Source organism: Pollachius pollachius (assembly GCF_949987615.1).
Source record: "Pollachius pollachius genome assembly, chromosome: 4".
NCBI classification, from domain to species: Eukaryota; Metazoa; Chordata; class Actinopteri; order Gadiformes; family Gadidae; genus Pollachius; species Pollachius pollachius.
The window spans coordinates 10203322-10216832 of record NC_136937.1 but is presented as its reverse complement, the minus strand read 5'-3'; the positions used below and the strand labels follow the sequence as shown (position 1 = coordinate 10216832).

The 13511-nt window shown below is 39.7% G+C and overlaps 1 protein-coding gene and 1 long non-coding RNA gene across 2 annotated transcripts in view; both read right to left on the bottom strand.

Annotated features, from left to right (window-relative positions):
- LOC307075159 (E3 SUMO-protein ligase ZBED1-like) overlaps window positions 1–976 on the bottom strand; it is a gene marked incomplete at both ends in the record, with an annotated part of 30245 nt that extends 29269 nt beyond the window's left edge. Inside the window, one exon of the mRNA XM_079735662.1 lies at window positions 896–976. Coding sequence (XP_079591788.1) covers window positions 896–976 — 81 coding nt within the window. The remainder of the gene's footprint in view (window positions 1–895) is intronic.
- Window positions 977–6462: 5486 nt separating this feature from the next.
- Window positions 6463–9031, bottom strand: LOC307074715. Its single transcript, XR_013811815.1, has 3 exons — window positions 8973–9031; window positions 8387–8785; window positions 6463–6667 (listed from the first exon to the last, which is right to left on the bottom strand). It is a non-coding gene; the product is annotated as an uncharacterized lncRNA (long non-coding RNA).
- Between the last annotated feature and the right edge of the window lie 4480 nt (window positions 9032–13511).

Below are 13511 nucleotides of genomic sequence, written 5' to 3'. Positions count from 1 at the left end.
TTCTTCTGTTTGCCATAAAGCCTTGAACCAACTTTAACCAACCAGCTTCTGGTGAAAGATAAATCATGAGAAGCTTAGGATAAACATTGTTTGTGCAGAAGTACATTTCAATATAAAGAGATGTGACATTTGACTGCTAGTTTGTGATAAGTATGAGAGGCTGTGATAGTTGTGGTTTCCATACAGAATGTTTGTTGAAACAGAGAAAGGCAAGTCTTGTCCTATTTGAGATTTTTGATTTGATTGAATTCTGAATTATCGTTATGACAAGATCTGTATCTGACCATTGATCAAGTCGGAAATTCTATGAATGAAATTCATATTGACGTATGGCACTATATCCCTATACTCCTATCTTGAATTTAAAAGACCATTCTCGTTGCTTCGAGAAAGTCTGGTGGTCTCCGTATATAATAAATAAATAAATAAATATATTTAGTGATATGACACCTCTGGCCTTTGGGTGTGGTTGTTCGTCCATCTTGATGAAGGCAGACTGAAAAGTCACCCACCACTTTCTTTCGATGACGAAATACAAATCAATATTTTTTTGTTACATCGAAATAACGAGTCAGTATTCGTGCATGGCCCGTAGCCTTATTGAGTTATACTGGTGATTGTATTCTACTGTTCTGGCGCTCAAGCCATCCCTAAATCCAGTCCGACTACCAGCCCGTGTACTAACCCCATGTGGCGAAAGAGAGAAATACCCTTCCTGGTGTGTGGCTTCAATACTTCCTGGTTCCAATCAGGAACAAAGAAGGGGAGATGCCTGTGGGGAAGAAAGATTAAAACAAGAGAAACCCACAAACACAAGCACCACCGGCAACCCAAGGCACGTTAGAGTTATTCACACTCTGTTTCCATGTTCTCCATGATGAGCATTTCGTCATACCATGATCCAGCCCTTATCAGGACATTGAGCGTCTCCATCCGGCCCGGGTTCCAGGAGCGTCGGCAGCTGGGGTGCAACCATGGGATCAAGATAAATAACAACTAATATCAACTGAGACTGTCTTAGATTCTACCCGACCCAGAAAGCCTTGAGCTCTTTTCAAAAAAGCTCACTGACCAGAGCCCTGCCAGAAGACGTGTTCATCTTGGAGATGCCTTTCAAAGATGGAGATAGTTTAGAGCACGGCAAACAATAAATCAATTGCAAACATACACATCATCATCGCTTGACATTGTTGAAATAGAACCATCTTCTTAATCTTAAAATTTGTTGCGTTCGGCTCGGCTTGCACTCATATTTGTTCAGTGCCCTCTACATGGCAACCCGCGTGAGTTTGGGGTCTGGGGAGGAGGGAGCGGGCAGAGACAACTTTGTCCAATTTTGTGAATTTGGACTAAGCTACCCATTTTTATACGCTTGGTTTAGAGATGACAGAATGTAGCTTTAAGTAATCATAGCAAGATAACAAAAAAAATACTGGTTCAAAGGATCAAAAATGTGAGCTCTATTGACATTGTTATTGGTTTGCATGCTTCTGTTTTTGCAAAGTTACAAAGTCACAAAAGCAAATTGAATTGAATATTCTGCAATTATTCAACAAATTTCAACAAAGTAATAAATTAATAATGATACACATGTGTGCGTGTGTGTGTGTGTGTGTGTGTGTGTGTGTGTGTGTGCGCGTGTGTGTGTGCATTGCCAGTTGGACAGTGTGCAGAAACCACAAGTGTTTCCGCTGGCTGTTACTCGTACAGTTTAATTTTTTGGTTTCTGGGTAAAAGCCTGTAGAAGAAGGCAAACAAACAACACTCTGTTCTTCCTGTCTGATATGTTGCGCAGGGGTTGCAAATTGGTTAATATTTTTATATAGTGTTGTGCATGCATTCATTTAAAATAACTAGTTCCAGTTATTTATGAACAGTGAAGGTAACAAACTCTTAAAAAAGAACGTGAACTTGAACAAGCGAAAAATAAACAACTATGAACATAAATATATTGAACTAAACTTGAAGTAACATCTATCAAGTGTAAACATGCACAACACAAAATGTAAGAAAGGGAACTTAACGCGCGTTTGTGAGGCCACAGAAAAGGGCTACAATTCATTTTAATCAGTGGGAGCCCTGTGCTTGTTTCCCTGCAACAAGAAGGTTCCATCTGGGGGTGATGGAAGACAGTGACACCCTTAGCGTGTTTGAAATGTCCAATCGATTGCGCAATTTGGAACAGCACCCCTGCGCCAAGTGTTTCTAAACAAAGGTATAACTGCGTGTCGGTTTTCGATAACTTCTAACAAACCTACCCTGGCCAAGTTCCCAGGTAGCTAACAAGAGCCTCAACCAAGTACAAAATAAGCATTTGAAGACCTAAATTGCGAGCTGCAAATCCGAGACAAGCTGCCCAGAATGTTGAGCTCGCCCGTCTTTTGTCTTCCTCGGCTTTCCGGTGCAGCAACCAATCACGTCCGGGGAAAGGCACATCAAAATTAACATAAGGGTAAACAAATCACATGCGGGGAAAAACACATGGTCATTTGCATGGCCTTTGACAAACGGAGGATTTTAACCATGAGGGCGTGGGGTCGGTCCGCAACCGTAACATACCTCATGGTGCGGTGTTAAAGGTCTGGTTTCCTGAGTAACTAAAGTTACTTAGGAATGACGGTGCACTGGATAGACAGCATTACTTTAAAACTTGAGAAGGCTGCTCTTGTCTGCAGGAGGGTGAGAGGAAGACACACTTACGATGTCATAGCTTGAGCAATAGATCAGGTTCATTCATCCATTGGACCACATAAAGTAACAGTATGTGTCACCGCCGCTTAAGTGCATTTCTGTTTTAATTGTATGGGATACAGTGACCTTTTTTATTTTTCATTGACCACTTGATTTTTGTTCTCATGTTTCCCAAATGCTACTGATTGACCTCACCCTAGCCTACTTTGTCCTGTTGTTTGGGGATTTTACACTGAGGCATTTCTTTGTGCAGAAAGGGATATAAGTCTTTCATATAGTTTTATATGCTATTTTGGATAGATTTATACAATAAACACTAAGTGATGAAAGGGCAATGATGTTTGTCCATGTATCTACGGTAAATTAAGAAACTGGAAAGTAAAGTAATAAGTAGTGAAGATACTTTTGCAGTAACTAGTAAAGTAATCTCATTTCAATTTACAGAAGTAACTAGTAATAAGTAACTAATTACTTTTTTTGAGTAACTAACTACCCCAACACTGACTGCGACGATGTCATGTCCCTGTGCCTCAGTATATCATCATCTGGTAGTGAACACGGATAGTGTTCTGGTAGCATTTTACAAGAAGGAAACATTAAATAACTATTAATAACCATAAGTGAATGCAGTTATACAAATAATTATATTGCATTAGCATAGTAGTTGAAAACTTGTTTTTGCAGGGAATTTCCCTAATATCATTACAATGTAAATTCTTATTCACGGAAATCTTTTAGATAACGCTAATCTACTATTTCTTTCATCCAACAAAACCATAAATCTTCTCTCCAGCTCTCTACATTGACAAACGCTTTCGCCCTAAAACTCAGGGCAAAAGTGCCCGTCAATGAACGTCCACAAAAACAGGCTGCAATTTAATCATTTAGGGCCTAAATGATCACATTTACCTTCTTGCTCAATAATGGATCAACATAAATTTATTTTTTAAATATAGCTAGAACCACTCTTAGAACCCTAGTGATTGTGTAACCCCAATGGGCAATAGAATATATTCAGATGTGGGCTAGTTACCAGGTTCGTACGGAGGGAAGAATAAAAGGACACAAACAATGATCAACTGGAGCCACTGATTACGTTTAGATGAATTGTATTTGCTTTTAGAAAAATAAAAAAATAGATGGAAGTGCAATCAGTAATATTCAATAATAATCAATATCCGGTAACATTAGAACAATTCAAAACAATTTATTTTAAACATCAATAAATGGCTGCGGAATGTCCATAAGGAAAAATAAAATAAAACAAAATAAAATCCTTGCAAGTGTTCTTTGGTTCAATGTACTTCAAGTCAAAATGTCAGGTCGTAAGTCAAAAGGTTAGTCAATGGTCACGTGTGCGCTTCAGAACGTGTTCACCTGATGGGAGGTGATGCTTCTCATTACAGGTCATCCGATCCACTCCTTGGGATAAGGAGGTGTTTTCGTCACTAGCTCGCCACCCCTTCGTCAAGGGGAATTCGATCCAATCTCTAAGCGGTTTCAAGGGATTCCAAAAAACCTAGCCTATATGAGAACAGGCTATTACTCTCATGGCCATTATAGATATCAAAACATAGTAATATGAATTAATTATCTTCTTTAACTGCACAGCTTTTTTCCATATTAAATGTATTCTAAATGTAATCGTTTGACTAAATATGAGTTATATATTTAGTTATTCATTACTTCACTTCTTAACCATTTGTTAACATAAACACATATTACAGGCTACACCTGAACATTAAATTAAGTGCATACAGAACATACATGCTCAAATGATAAACATAAAAAACACCACAAAAGTAAAATACACAACAGTCAGGTTCACATGCTTCCTACAGTGCCTCGTGTTAAGACATGGCATGGTTAGCGATTAGCGTTAGCATTAGCGCTGTGAACTCACCAAGACTCCGCCGAAAATAATAAAACTCCCGACGCTCATCAATTCGGTCTCACTTTGGTTCCGTTTCCTTCAACTTCCACTGCTTTATATAATTTTATAAACACAGTTTCTACAGTTATACTAGTTTTACGACTTCTACTAGTTTTCTCTGCTTGTCTCTCGTCTGCTCGTTTGTGGCTGCGCATCGACGACAGCTACGTGAAAAGGCGGGGCTTACTTCCCTCTACCCAATCGTAGGTCTGCATCCTTAGATACAGCCAATTAGATTCCAGAATACTCAATCACTAATGGACAGCTTAATTAACCAACAGGTAAACCATATGTGAATGCAGGGAATGGTACAGAAAGGGGAAATCGAGAAATAAGTATATATTATATGGAAATAAAATAATGATAGTAAATGATAATAAATAATAATAATAAACAGGGCCCAATTGTCTACAAGGTTACAATTGCAATATTTGTTGAAAAATACAGGTTGAATAAATCCCATCGTTTCCTTTAACACTATATTTAGAGATAAATGATGTAGAAATTATGACCTCAGTTAACATGAACACCATTAGTAAACATGAACACAGTTAGTAAATGATTACTAGATTAGTTAAATGTTAAATAAGTTTTAGTTAATTCATATTACTGCAATAGCTAATGTAAATTGATGGTTAATTAATGGAGCCTTATTGTAAAATGTTACCTGTATTTTTGTTGTAATGAAGTGTTCTTAAAGGTATTAAAGGGGCCGCCAACATCCTACTTGAAAGACAAGGAGTAGAGACATTGAAACTATACGCAGAATAGCTTTAGCCATTTCAAGATCATAACCTGATACACAGAGAGGCCTTTGTACATTACCCTTCACTCAACCCTACTACATAGTAAACAAAGAACAGCAAACGATTTCTAATAATGTAGCAAATAAACATAGCCAAAACACATTATTGGATTTAGACTATTGACAAACAATATGCAAAAAGTATATGGTATTTAAAACATATGTCAAAACAAGCTTTACTTTATCACATGTTTGCATTTTCTTGAGACTGATAGAGCTATACTATATAATATATATATATATATAACTATACATAACTAAACTATATATTCTTCATCCTCTTCGCAGCATAAAGATGAGGTCATATTGAGGAAGTATTTGTATTAAAAGACTTGGTCATGGTCACATCCTCTTAGTATTGATGGCTGAGTAGGTGCTGAACTCTGAGGGTTGGACTCTCTTCTTTTTAGGTCTCTGAGAACGTAGAGGGATATCCAGTGTAGCGTAACACAGGCCATCTTCATCCTGAGAGAGACATATAACCATTGATACCACTTAGACATCATTACCCTACTTTACTCTCTGCTACACCATTACATCATCAACATACTGTACACTCTACTAGAATCTTACGTCATCAACATAATGTACACTTTGATAAACCATAACATCATCAACACACATCATAGTATTACATCATCAACATAATGGTTGGTTTCCCGTGTCAAATCAAACTATTGAACACTGCTTAAGTGTGTCCCTTGTTAGACCCTTATGAGGCGACTCTCCAGGAAGAAGCTACTTCCTGTTGAGCACTTCCCTTCCTGCGTCTAATAACACCTGACTAACGCTGAACATTGGGTCCATTGATGTTCATTCAGCCTTCAATAAACATCTTTGTACAGGGCTCCACCATAACCTGTAAATGTACTCCATACTGTCCTCTACCATTACATCACAATATGAACTATACGTTACCTGGTTCCTGATTGGTGTTACATCTCTACTGCTGGGTGATGTCTGAGCAACATGGAGGTCTTCATCTCAAAGAAACACAAACAGTCATGATAAGGCCACAAAACCAGCAAAGGGAGACAGTGGCTGCTTCTACAGAAGACAATATGTAGCGTAGGTGTTCTCAAGATACAGAAGATGGCAGTTAACAGAGATATATACGGTACCTTTCCTTCTGCAGCGGAGGTAGACGACCAAGGATGAGAGGAGGGAGAGGAGAAGAGCAGAGGAGGGACACAGGACGGCCAGCAGCACCCAGCACTGTCCACAGTCTGGAGCAGCAGCTGCACGAAAGGCATCAAATATATATATATATATATGCGCCCCCGGGAGAAAAAATTTAATAGATTTCATTTAAATAGTTTATTAGGAACAATTTTGAGAACCAAAATATGACATATCGTTTACTGACAAATGACTTACAAACTGCTGGTACTGATATGAATGTTAATGACACAATGTAAAGGGTCATACTGAATGGGGTTGAGGAGTTTTAGAAAGCATTTAAGAAAAGATTAAAACAAAAATGACTAAAACACAGTGCCTCCAGCACACTCACACACACTCTGATGGCTGGTTCAGACTACACGATTCTCAGTTATTCCTCCACGATTTGACCAGGAAATCGGGCTTTGTCTTGCCGGAAGACTGGCCACACTACAAGATTCGAGGGTACGATGCTCTAGAATCTTTATTTTGTATTGTTCACGATACACGCAGCAACGACGCAGCAACAAATTGTAAATAACAATGGATCCCGAGTCCCTATAGGCCAACTAGGCATTATGATGGCGGTCCTCTGCGTAGTGCAGTGAAGTCTAGTTAGTGGAGATGCGCGGATGAGCTGTATTGTCATCCACACCCGCTGCCTAATATCAATATCCACCCAAAGCAATGTTTTTTTCAAAAATTGAAACCCGCAACGGCCCGATCATCATTAGGGTCACCAGACGTCCCGGTTTTGCGGGGACAGTCCCGATTTTGAGTTGCATGTTCCGCGTCCTGACAAAAGCCTGTCGGCACGCTAAAATGTCCAACCACTACGAAATGTCCCCTGTTGTCAGCGATTACATAGCCAACGTGGTCTTATTATAGCCCGATCATTAACTTAAAGCCACATAGAAAGAATAAAGGATCCAGCATATGATTTCAACAATGTGTGTGAGGGCATAGCCTACGCAGCAGAGATGATCGCACAGTGGAATGCTTATGGAAAACAAGCGGACGGGCGCTGGGCGGAGATGTTCGCGCATTTCAGAAGAAGGGAGTTTATAGAAAAATATATGTCAAATTTTTCAGTTTGCCGTTCATCTTGTCAATACGTTAACCTACATGTTATTATTTTTTTATTTTTTTTTCAAACGTGACCCGCCGGCAATTCCTCCCAGTAGGCTATTATTTTTTTTCACGTGGATTATCCACGGTGTCCGCGTGTATGACCACCAACGGCGCATCTCTACGAGTCTTTGCTTTACAGTTTCTTTACTAGTTAGTAAACACTGCCCAGGATTTCCAGGTGTTCACGGGATTCCCTCGCAAAACTGGTGGCGGGGTTCCATCCATGTTAACAACGGATCATTGCGATTCCCCCAGATTTCTGGTATGCCAAACTTTTCGTCGTGGGGGTTTTCGAACGAATTGGTGCAAAATAAGGCTGCCCTTAATACAGACTGCTGGGTTTAACCCATAAAGTAGGCTAACACAGATATGCTGAGTTAGGCTTTTTTTTTATAAATATGGCGGCTGAAATTAGACTATGGCAGTGCGCCATAGTCTCGTCAATGTATGGGAAACATATATTTAAAAAACTGGGGTTTTACCTTCTCACAATCTACTAGCCTACTGTATAATCTATTGCATGTCGTCACAGATAACTAAATGTACATTTAGAATGTAATAGAACAATCAATTAATAATCAATGAAGCATATTTAATGAATCGATTGGTTCTCTCCATAATCAAAAATCAAAAACATCAAAATACAAATGATGTCCTATACTTACCAAGTAAAATCTTTGTGGTTGAATTTCCATATGTGTAGACAAATTTGTCTACTCCTTTATCCTGAAGCTTTTTTTCTACAGTTCCGCAATAGTATAATCCCAGGTGAGTTTCACTGATGTTGGTAATCAGTAAATCATAGGAGGTCGTAGATATGTTCCATTTATAATTATAATGTAAATATTTGCTTTGAAATGAGTCAACACTGTTGTTTTTTTGATCGGAATTAACTGTTTCCAATGGAAATGTGGGCTGATGTTCATGAGAACAATTTCTGAACCAAACGATATATACACTAGTTAAGGGTTTACAGTCACAGTATAGAGTAACGTTTTCTCCTGGTCTCACAGTCAGCTCCAATACTGGGTTAGAGAGTACGTCCTGAAAGGACACAACAGCACCTGAATGAAAAATATATTTAGAATATGAAGAAATACACAGCAACATGATACATGACAACATATGAAGCCCTGTGATGCTAAAACCCCACATACAAATTACAGTTTGTTGTTCAACGTGATAGGCCTACGGTACAACATATACAACTCACGTATTTTTAAAATAGAAATAATAAAAATATTATTTTACCGAAGACAACACGTAGAAATATATACATCCATTTCATGATGATGATCCGTTGAGGAGTAAAGACATTTGATACCTTTCTGACCTTTCTTCAACCATTTGACTGAAGGCGGAAAGATGAAAAACAACTTGTGATTGGCTGACATTGCGGCAAATGTTGTGGTTATTTCTCTCAGCGAACCAGGAGAGGTTTGATTGTCAGAACATGTTTTCATTGGCTGTGACAATTTTAGGTCAATCTATTATTAGATTAGACCCAATATTAATTTGAATTGTAATATACACAAAAATATATTCTTAGAGTTGGGGGCCCCAGAGGGAATCAAACCCCTACACTAAGTCAGTTTTGGCAAGGTGGAAAACTGGAATTAACATTGTGGTGGCTCACCAACTACAGGCTGATACATTGCGGTAAATGCTGGATCCTTAGTGTGAAAATGTATTCACCCATACTGTTCAATTGAGTGTGTGCATCAACACTACATTTTGTCTTTTCTTGTTGATAAGTTAATGTACATACAAATGTCTGTGTTTATGTGTGTGTGTGTGTGTGTGTGTGTGTGTGTGTGTGTGTGTGTGTGTGTGTGTGTGTGTGTGTGTGTGTGTGTGTGTGTGTGTGTGCATTGCCAGTTGGACATCCTGCAAAAACCACAAATGTTTCCACTAACCACTGGCTGTTAGTGGTAGAGTTTAATTTTGGGTTTCTAGGTAAAAGCCTGTAGAAGAAGGCAAACAAACAACACTCTGTTCTTCCTGTCTGATAGTCAGATAACCATCCAAGACCCCTTTTCTTCTGTTTGCCATAAAGCCTTGAACCAACTTTAACCAACCAGCTTCTGGTGAAAGATAAATCATCAGAAGCTTAGGATAAACATTGATTGAGCAGAAGTACATTTCAATATGAAGAGATGTGACATTTTGACTGCTAGTTTGTGATAAGTATGAGAGGCTGCGATAGTTGTGGTTTCCATACAGTATGTTTGTTGAAACAGAGAAAGGCAAAAGTCTTGTCCTATTTGAGATTTTTGATTTGATTCAATTCTGAGGTGTTATTATCATTAGTGTTGGTATTATTATTAGTAGGAGTGTCATCATTCATAATAGTTTTAAAAAAAACAAGTCCTAGTTTGCTGTGACAGATAATACTTTTCTTTTTCTTCAAAGGGCCCCTACTTTACCACCAGGTCGGTGGGTCTGTGAAGGGCCATTTCAACTGGTTTCAAGACCTGCCCTGCCCTATGACTTAGTGGGATGTACGCTATGTATGCTGGATGGATGTAGTCTATCCAGGAAACATCCTGACCTCTAGTGGTAAGATACAGTGATACAACGGCCTCACAGACACACCCAGGGCCTGATGCTGTGTGGGGCTTGTAAGAACATCAGAACAACATTGTCAGAACATCCACGCCCCCTTCTTGGTTAAAAAGAAGTGCTTAAACTTGGCAAGTGGCATTTTGTAAAATCTAGTGTCACCATGCACTAAGGATGGTGCCTCAAATCATGTAAAAGAGAAAAAGAAAGATTGTGATTGATTTTCCTTACTTCTCCAAAGAGCGAAATACAGTAGAGTAAGAAATCTGTGGCTTCAGGCTATCCGCAGAGAGAGTTAGAGAGAAATAACCTTCCTGGAGTGTGGCTTCAATACTTCCTGGTTCCAATCAGGAACCAAAGATGCCTGTGGGGAAGACAGACGAAAACAAGACAAACCCACATGCACAAGCACCACCGGCAACCCAAGGCACGTCAGAGTTATTCACACTCTGTTCCCATGTTCTCCATGATGAGCATTTCGTCATAACATGATCCAGCCCTTATCAGGGACTTTGAGTGTCTCCATCCGATCCGGGTTCCAGGAGCGTCGGTAGCTGGGGTGCAACCATGGGATCAAGATAAATAACAACTAATATCAACTGAGACTGTCTTAGATTCTACCCGACCCAGAAAGCCTTGAGCTCTTTTCAAAAAAGCTCACTGACCAGAACCCTGCCAGAACACGTGTTCATCTTGGAGTTGCCTTTCAAAGATGGAGATAGTTTAGAGCAGGGGTCGGCAACTGGCGGCCCGTGGGCCTCAACTGGCCCGCCAGACATAATGTCTGGCAGGCCAGATTATTATGAAATTATATGACTATTATTATTTTTTTTTTTTTTCAATATCGAATATCTATATCTGTGAGCTTAAATGTAAAGGGCCGGATACAGTGAACCTTTTTTTCTTTCACAACCGTTTTTGAATTTAATTGTATCAAATCCTGCTACTACTCCCGGAAGGTTAGAGACACACTCGTCACGGTCACGCGTAAGCTGCGAGGGGCTGAGTGGGAGTTATTGGAAACTGCAATATTAAATTAAACGGAACCCCCCTCTATAGGCCTATATACAACAACCATGGCGTCCTGACATTACCTATTTTTGTGTGATACCACACAAAGAGAAAGGCAGGAGCTGTTAACAAAAGTCCACAAAAGATTTAAGACGGCCAGTTCTGAGACTTTGCTGTTTAACGAGTCTTTGATGAGGCTACTTCGCCTACAGCTCTTGTAACGGTGAGTAGGCTAGGAACGGAGGTTTGTGTGTGCGCAGTCAGTCAGCACCCGCCGTGGTGTGTGTGTTGTGTGAAGTGTTTTAAGAGTGGTTGGCTGCTTTTTTTAGGTGCGCACTACTGCCCTCTCTCCAGCATAAGGCCTTTCTACACTGCCATGCCGGTTCGGTCGAGGTTGGCACGCCCAGCGATTTCACCGTCTTATTTCAAGTTTCCTGTGTAAAACTGAGGGGGTAAAATCCCCCGTTCGTTTTTTTTTTATGAATGAAGCCACCCGCATGCAAGAATGAGTTCACATCTGAGTGTAGGCTACAAACGCGATCAACTATTTACAAGGGCAAAAACGCATATTCTTTATTTTGCTGACCACTTTTGGGTTAGGGACAGGTTAGGGTTTTTTATCCCGACAAAAGCCTTGTAAGGCCAGTTCCTCTGCGTCTCTCGTAGATCGCACAATCTTTCAACATCTTTGATTATTATGACTGCATCACCTTCTCTCACATGATCAGCGCGGATTTCAATTTCTCTCCAGTTAGAACTACTCATGATGATATGGCTGCATTGTCTCTGTGGAGACAGTGCAGCAACACCTCTACCCAACGTGATCATTTACGTGATTAGGGCATACACTTGATTATATGTACGTCTTTAAGGAGTCATCTAGTGCTTGGTAGGCATATGGCTAAGCCAGCTGACGGGCCTGCGTCACAGTTCCAGATGCACTTTCATTAATCAATTCCTTGAACTAGCCTTTGATAATGTTCTGGCCCGCCACCTACTGGCTGGAAAAAAAAATGTTTCGAGGCCAAACTTAGTTGCCGACCCCTGGTTTAGAGCATGGCAAACAATAAATAAATTGCAAACATACGCATCATCATCACTTGACATTGTCGAAATAGAATCGTTTTCTTAATCTTAAAATGTGTTGCGTTCCGCTCGGCTTGCACTCATATTTGTTCAGTGCCCTCAACATGGCAACCCGCGTGAGTTTGGGGTCTGGGGAGGAGGGAGCGGGCAGAGACAACTTTGTCCAATTTTGTGAATTTGGACTAAGCTACCCATTTTATACGCTTGGTTTAGAGATGACATAATGTAGCTTTAAGTAATCATAGCAAGATAACAAAAAAAATACTGGTTCAAAGGATCAAAAATGTGAGCTCTATTGACATTGTTATTGGTTTGCATGCTTCTGTTTTTGCAAAGTTACAAAGTCACAAAAGCAAATTGAATTGAATATTCTGCAATTATTCAACAAATTTCAACAAAGTAATAAATTAATAATGATACACATTCCCCAGGTGCTTCAAACCCTTGTCCTGCGTTTTAACACAACTTGTGGATGGGTACATTTTATTTATGAGAAACCTTGTAGTTCCAAAGTTGCATAATGCAAGTTTAATTTTTCTGTCAGTGCCTATGTATGTATATGTGGATATCGTTTGATATATTTGGGGCCTAAGGTTAGAAAAAGAGATTGATTAAGATGAAAATAGCAACAACTTAGCACTAACTTTTTTCCATATCTGGACTCTGTACCAACTCCAGCCGCTAAAGACCCCAGAGTTGATCAGACAACACCTGACTCAAGAAATAGAACACAGGGAATCAGGTTCCAGAACCGCTTCTACCAGTTGCTACTTTTAACCTCCTTAACTTCCTAGTGTTCGGTTTTTTAACTTCATTCATGTGAGATCCATCCATGGTAAGAAGTTATAGCTATACTGACACGAGTGAATTCAGACAATCGCTTTGTCAAAACAGAATCCCGCAGGGGCATCAGCTTTCTTTATTGTGGAACCGAGGCAGATGGAGCAATGTCAAACTGTCTCTTTCAAGATGAATATGGCCTGTGTTCCATGACACTGGATATCCCTCTACCTTCACAGAGACCAAAAATGTTGCGAGTCCAACCCTCAGAACTCTGCACCTACTCAGACATCAATACTAAGTGGATGTGAGGAAGGCTGAGCTCCGACAGACAAAAAAATGTTTTTTGTT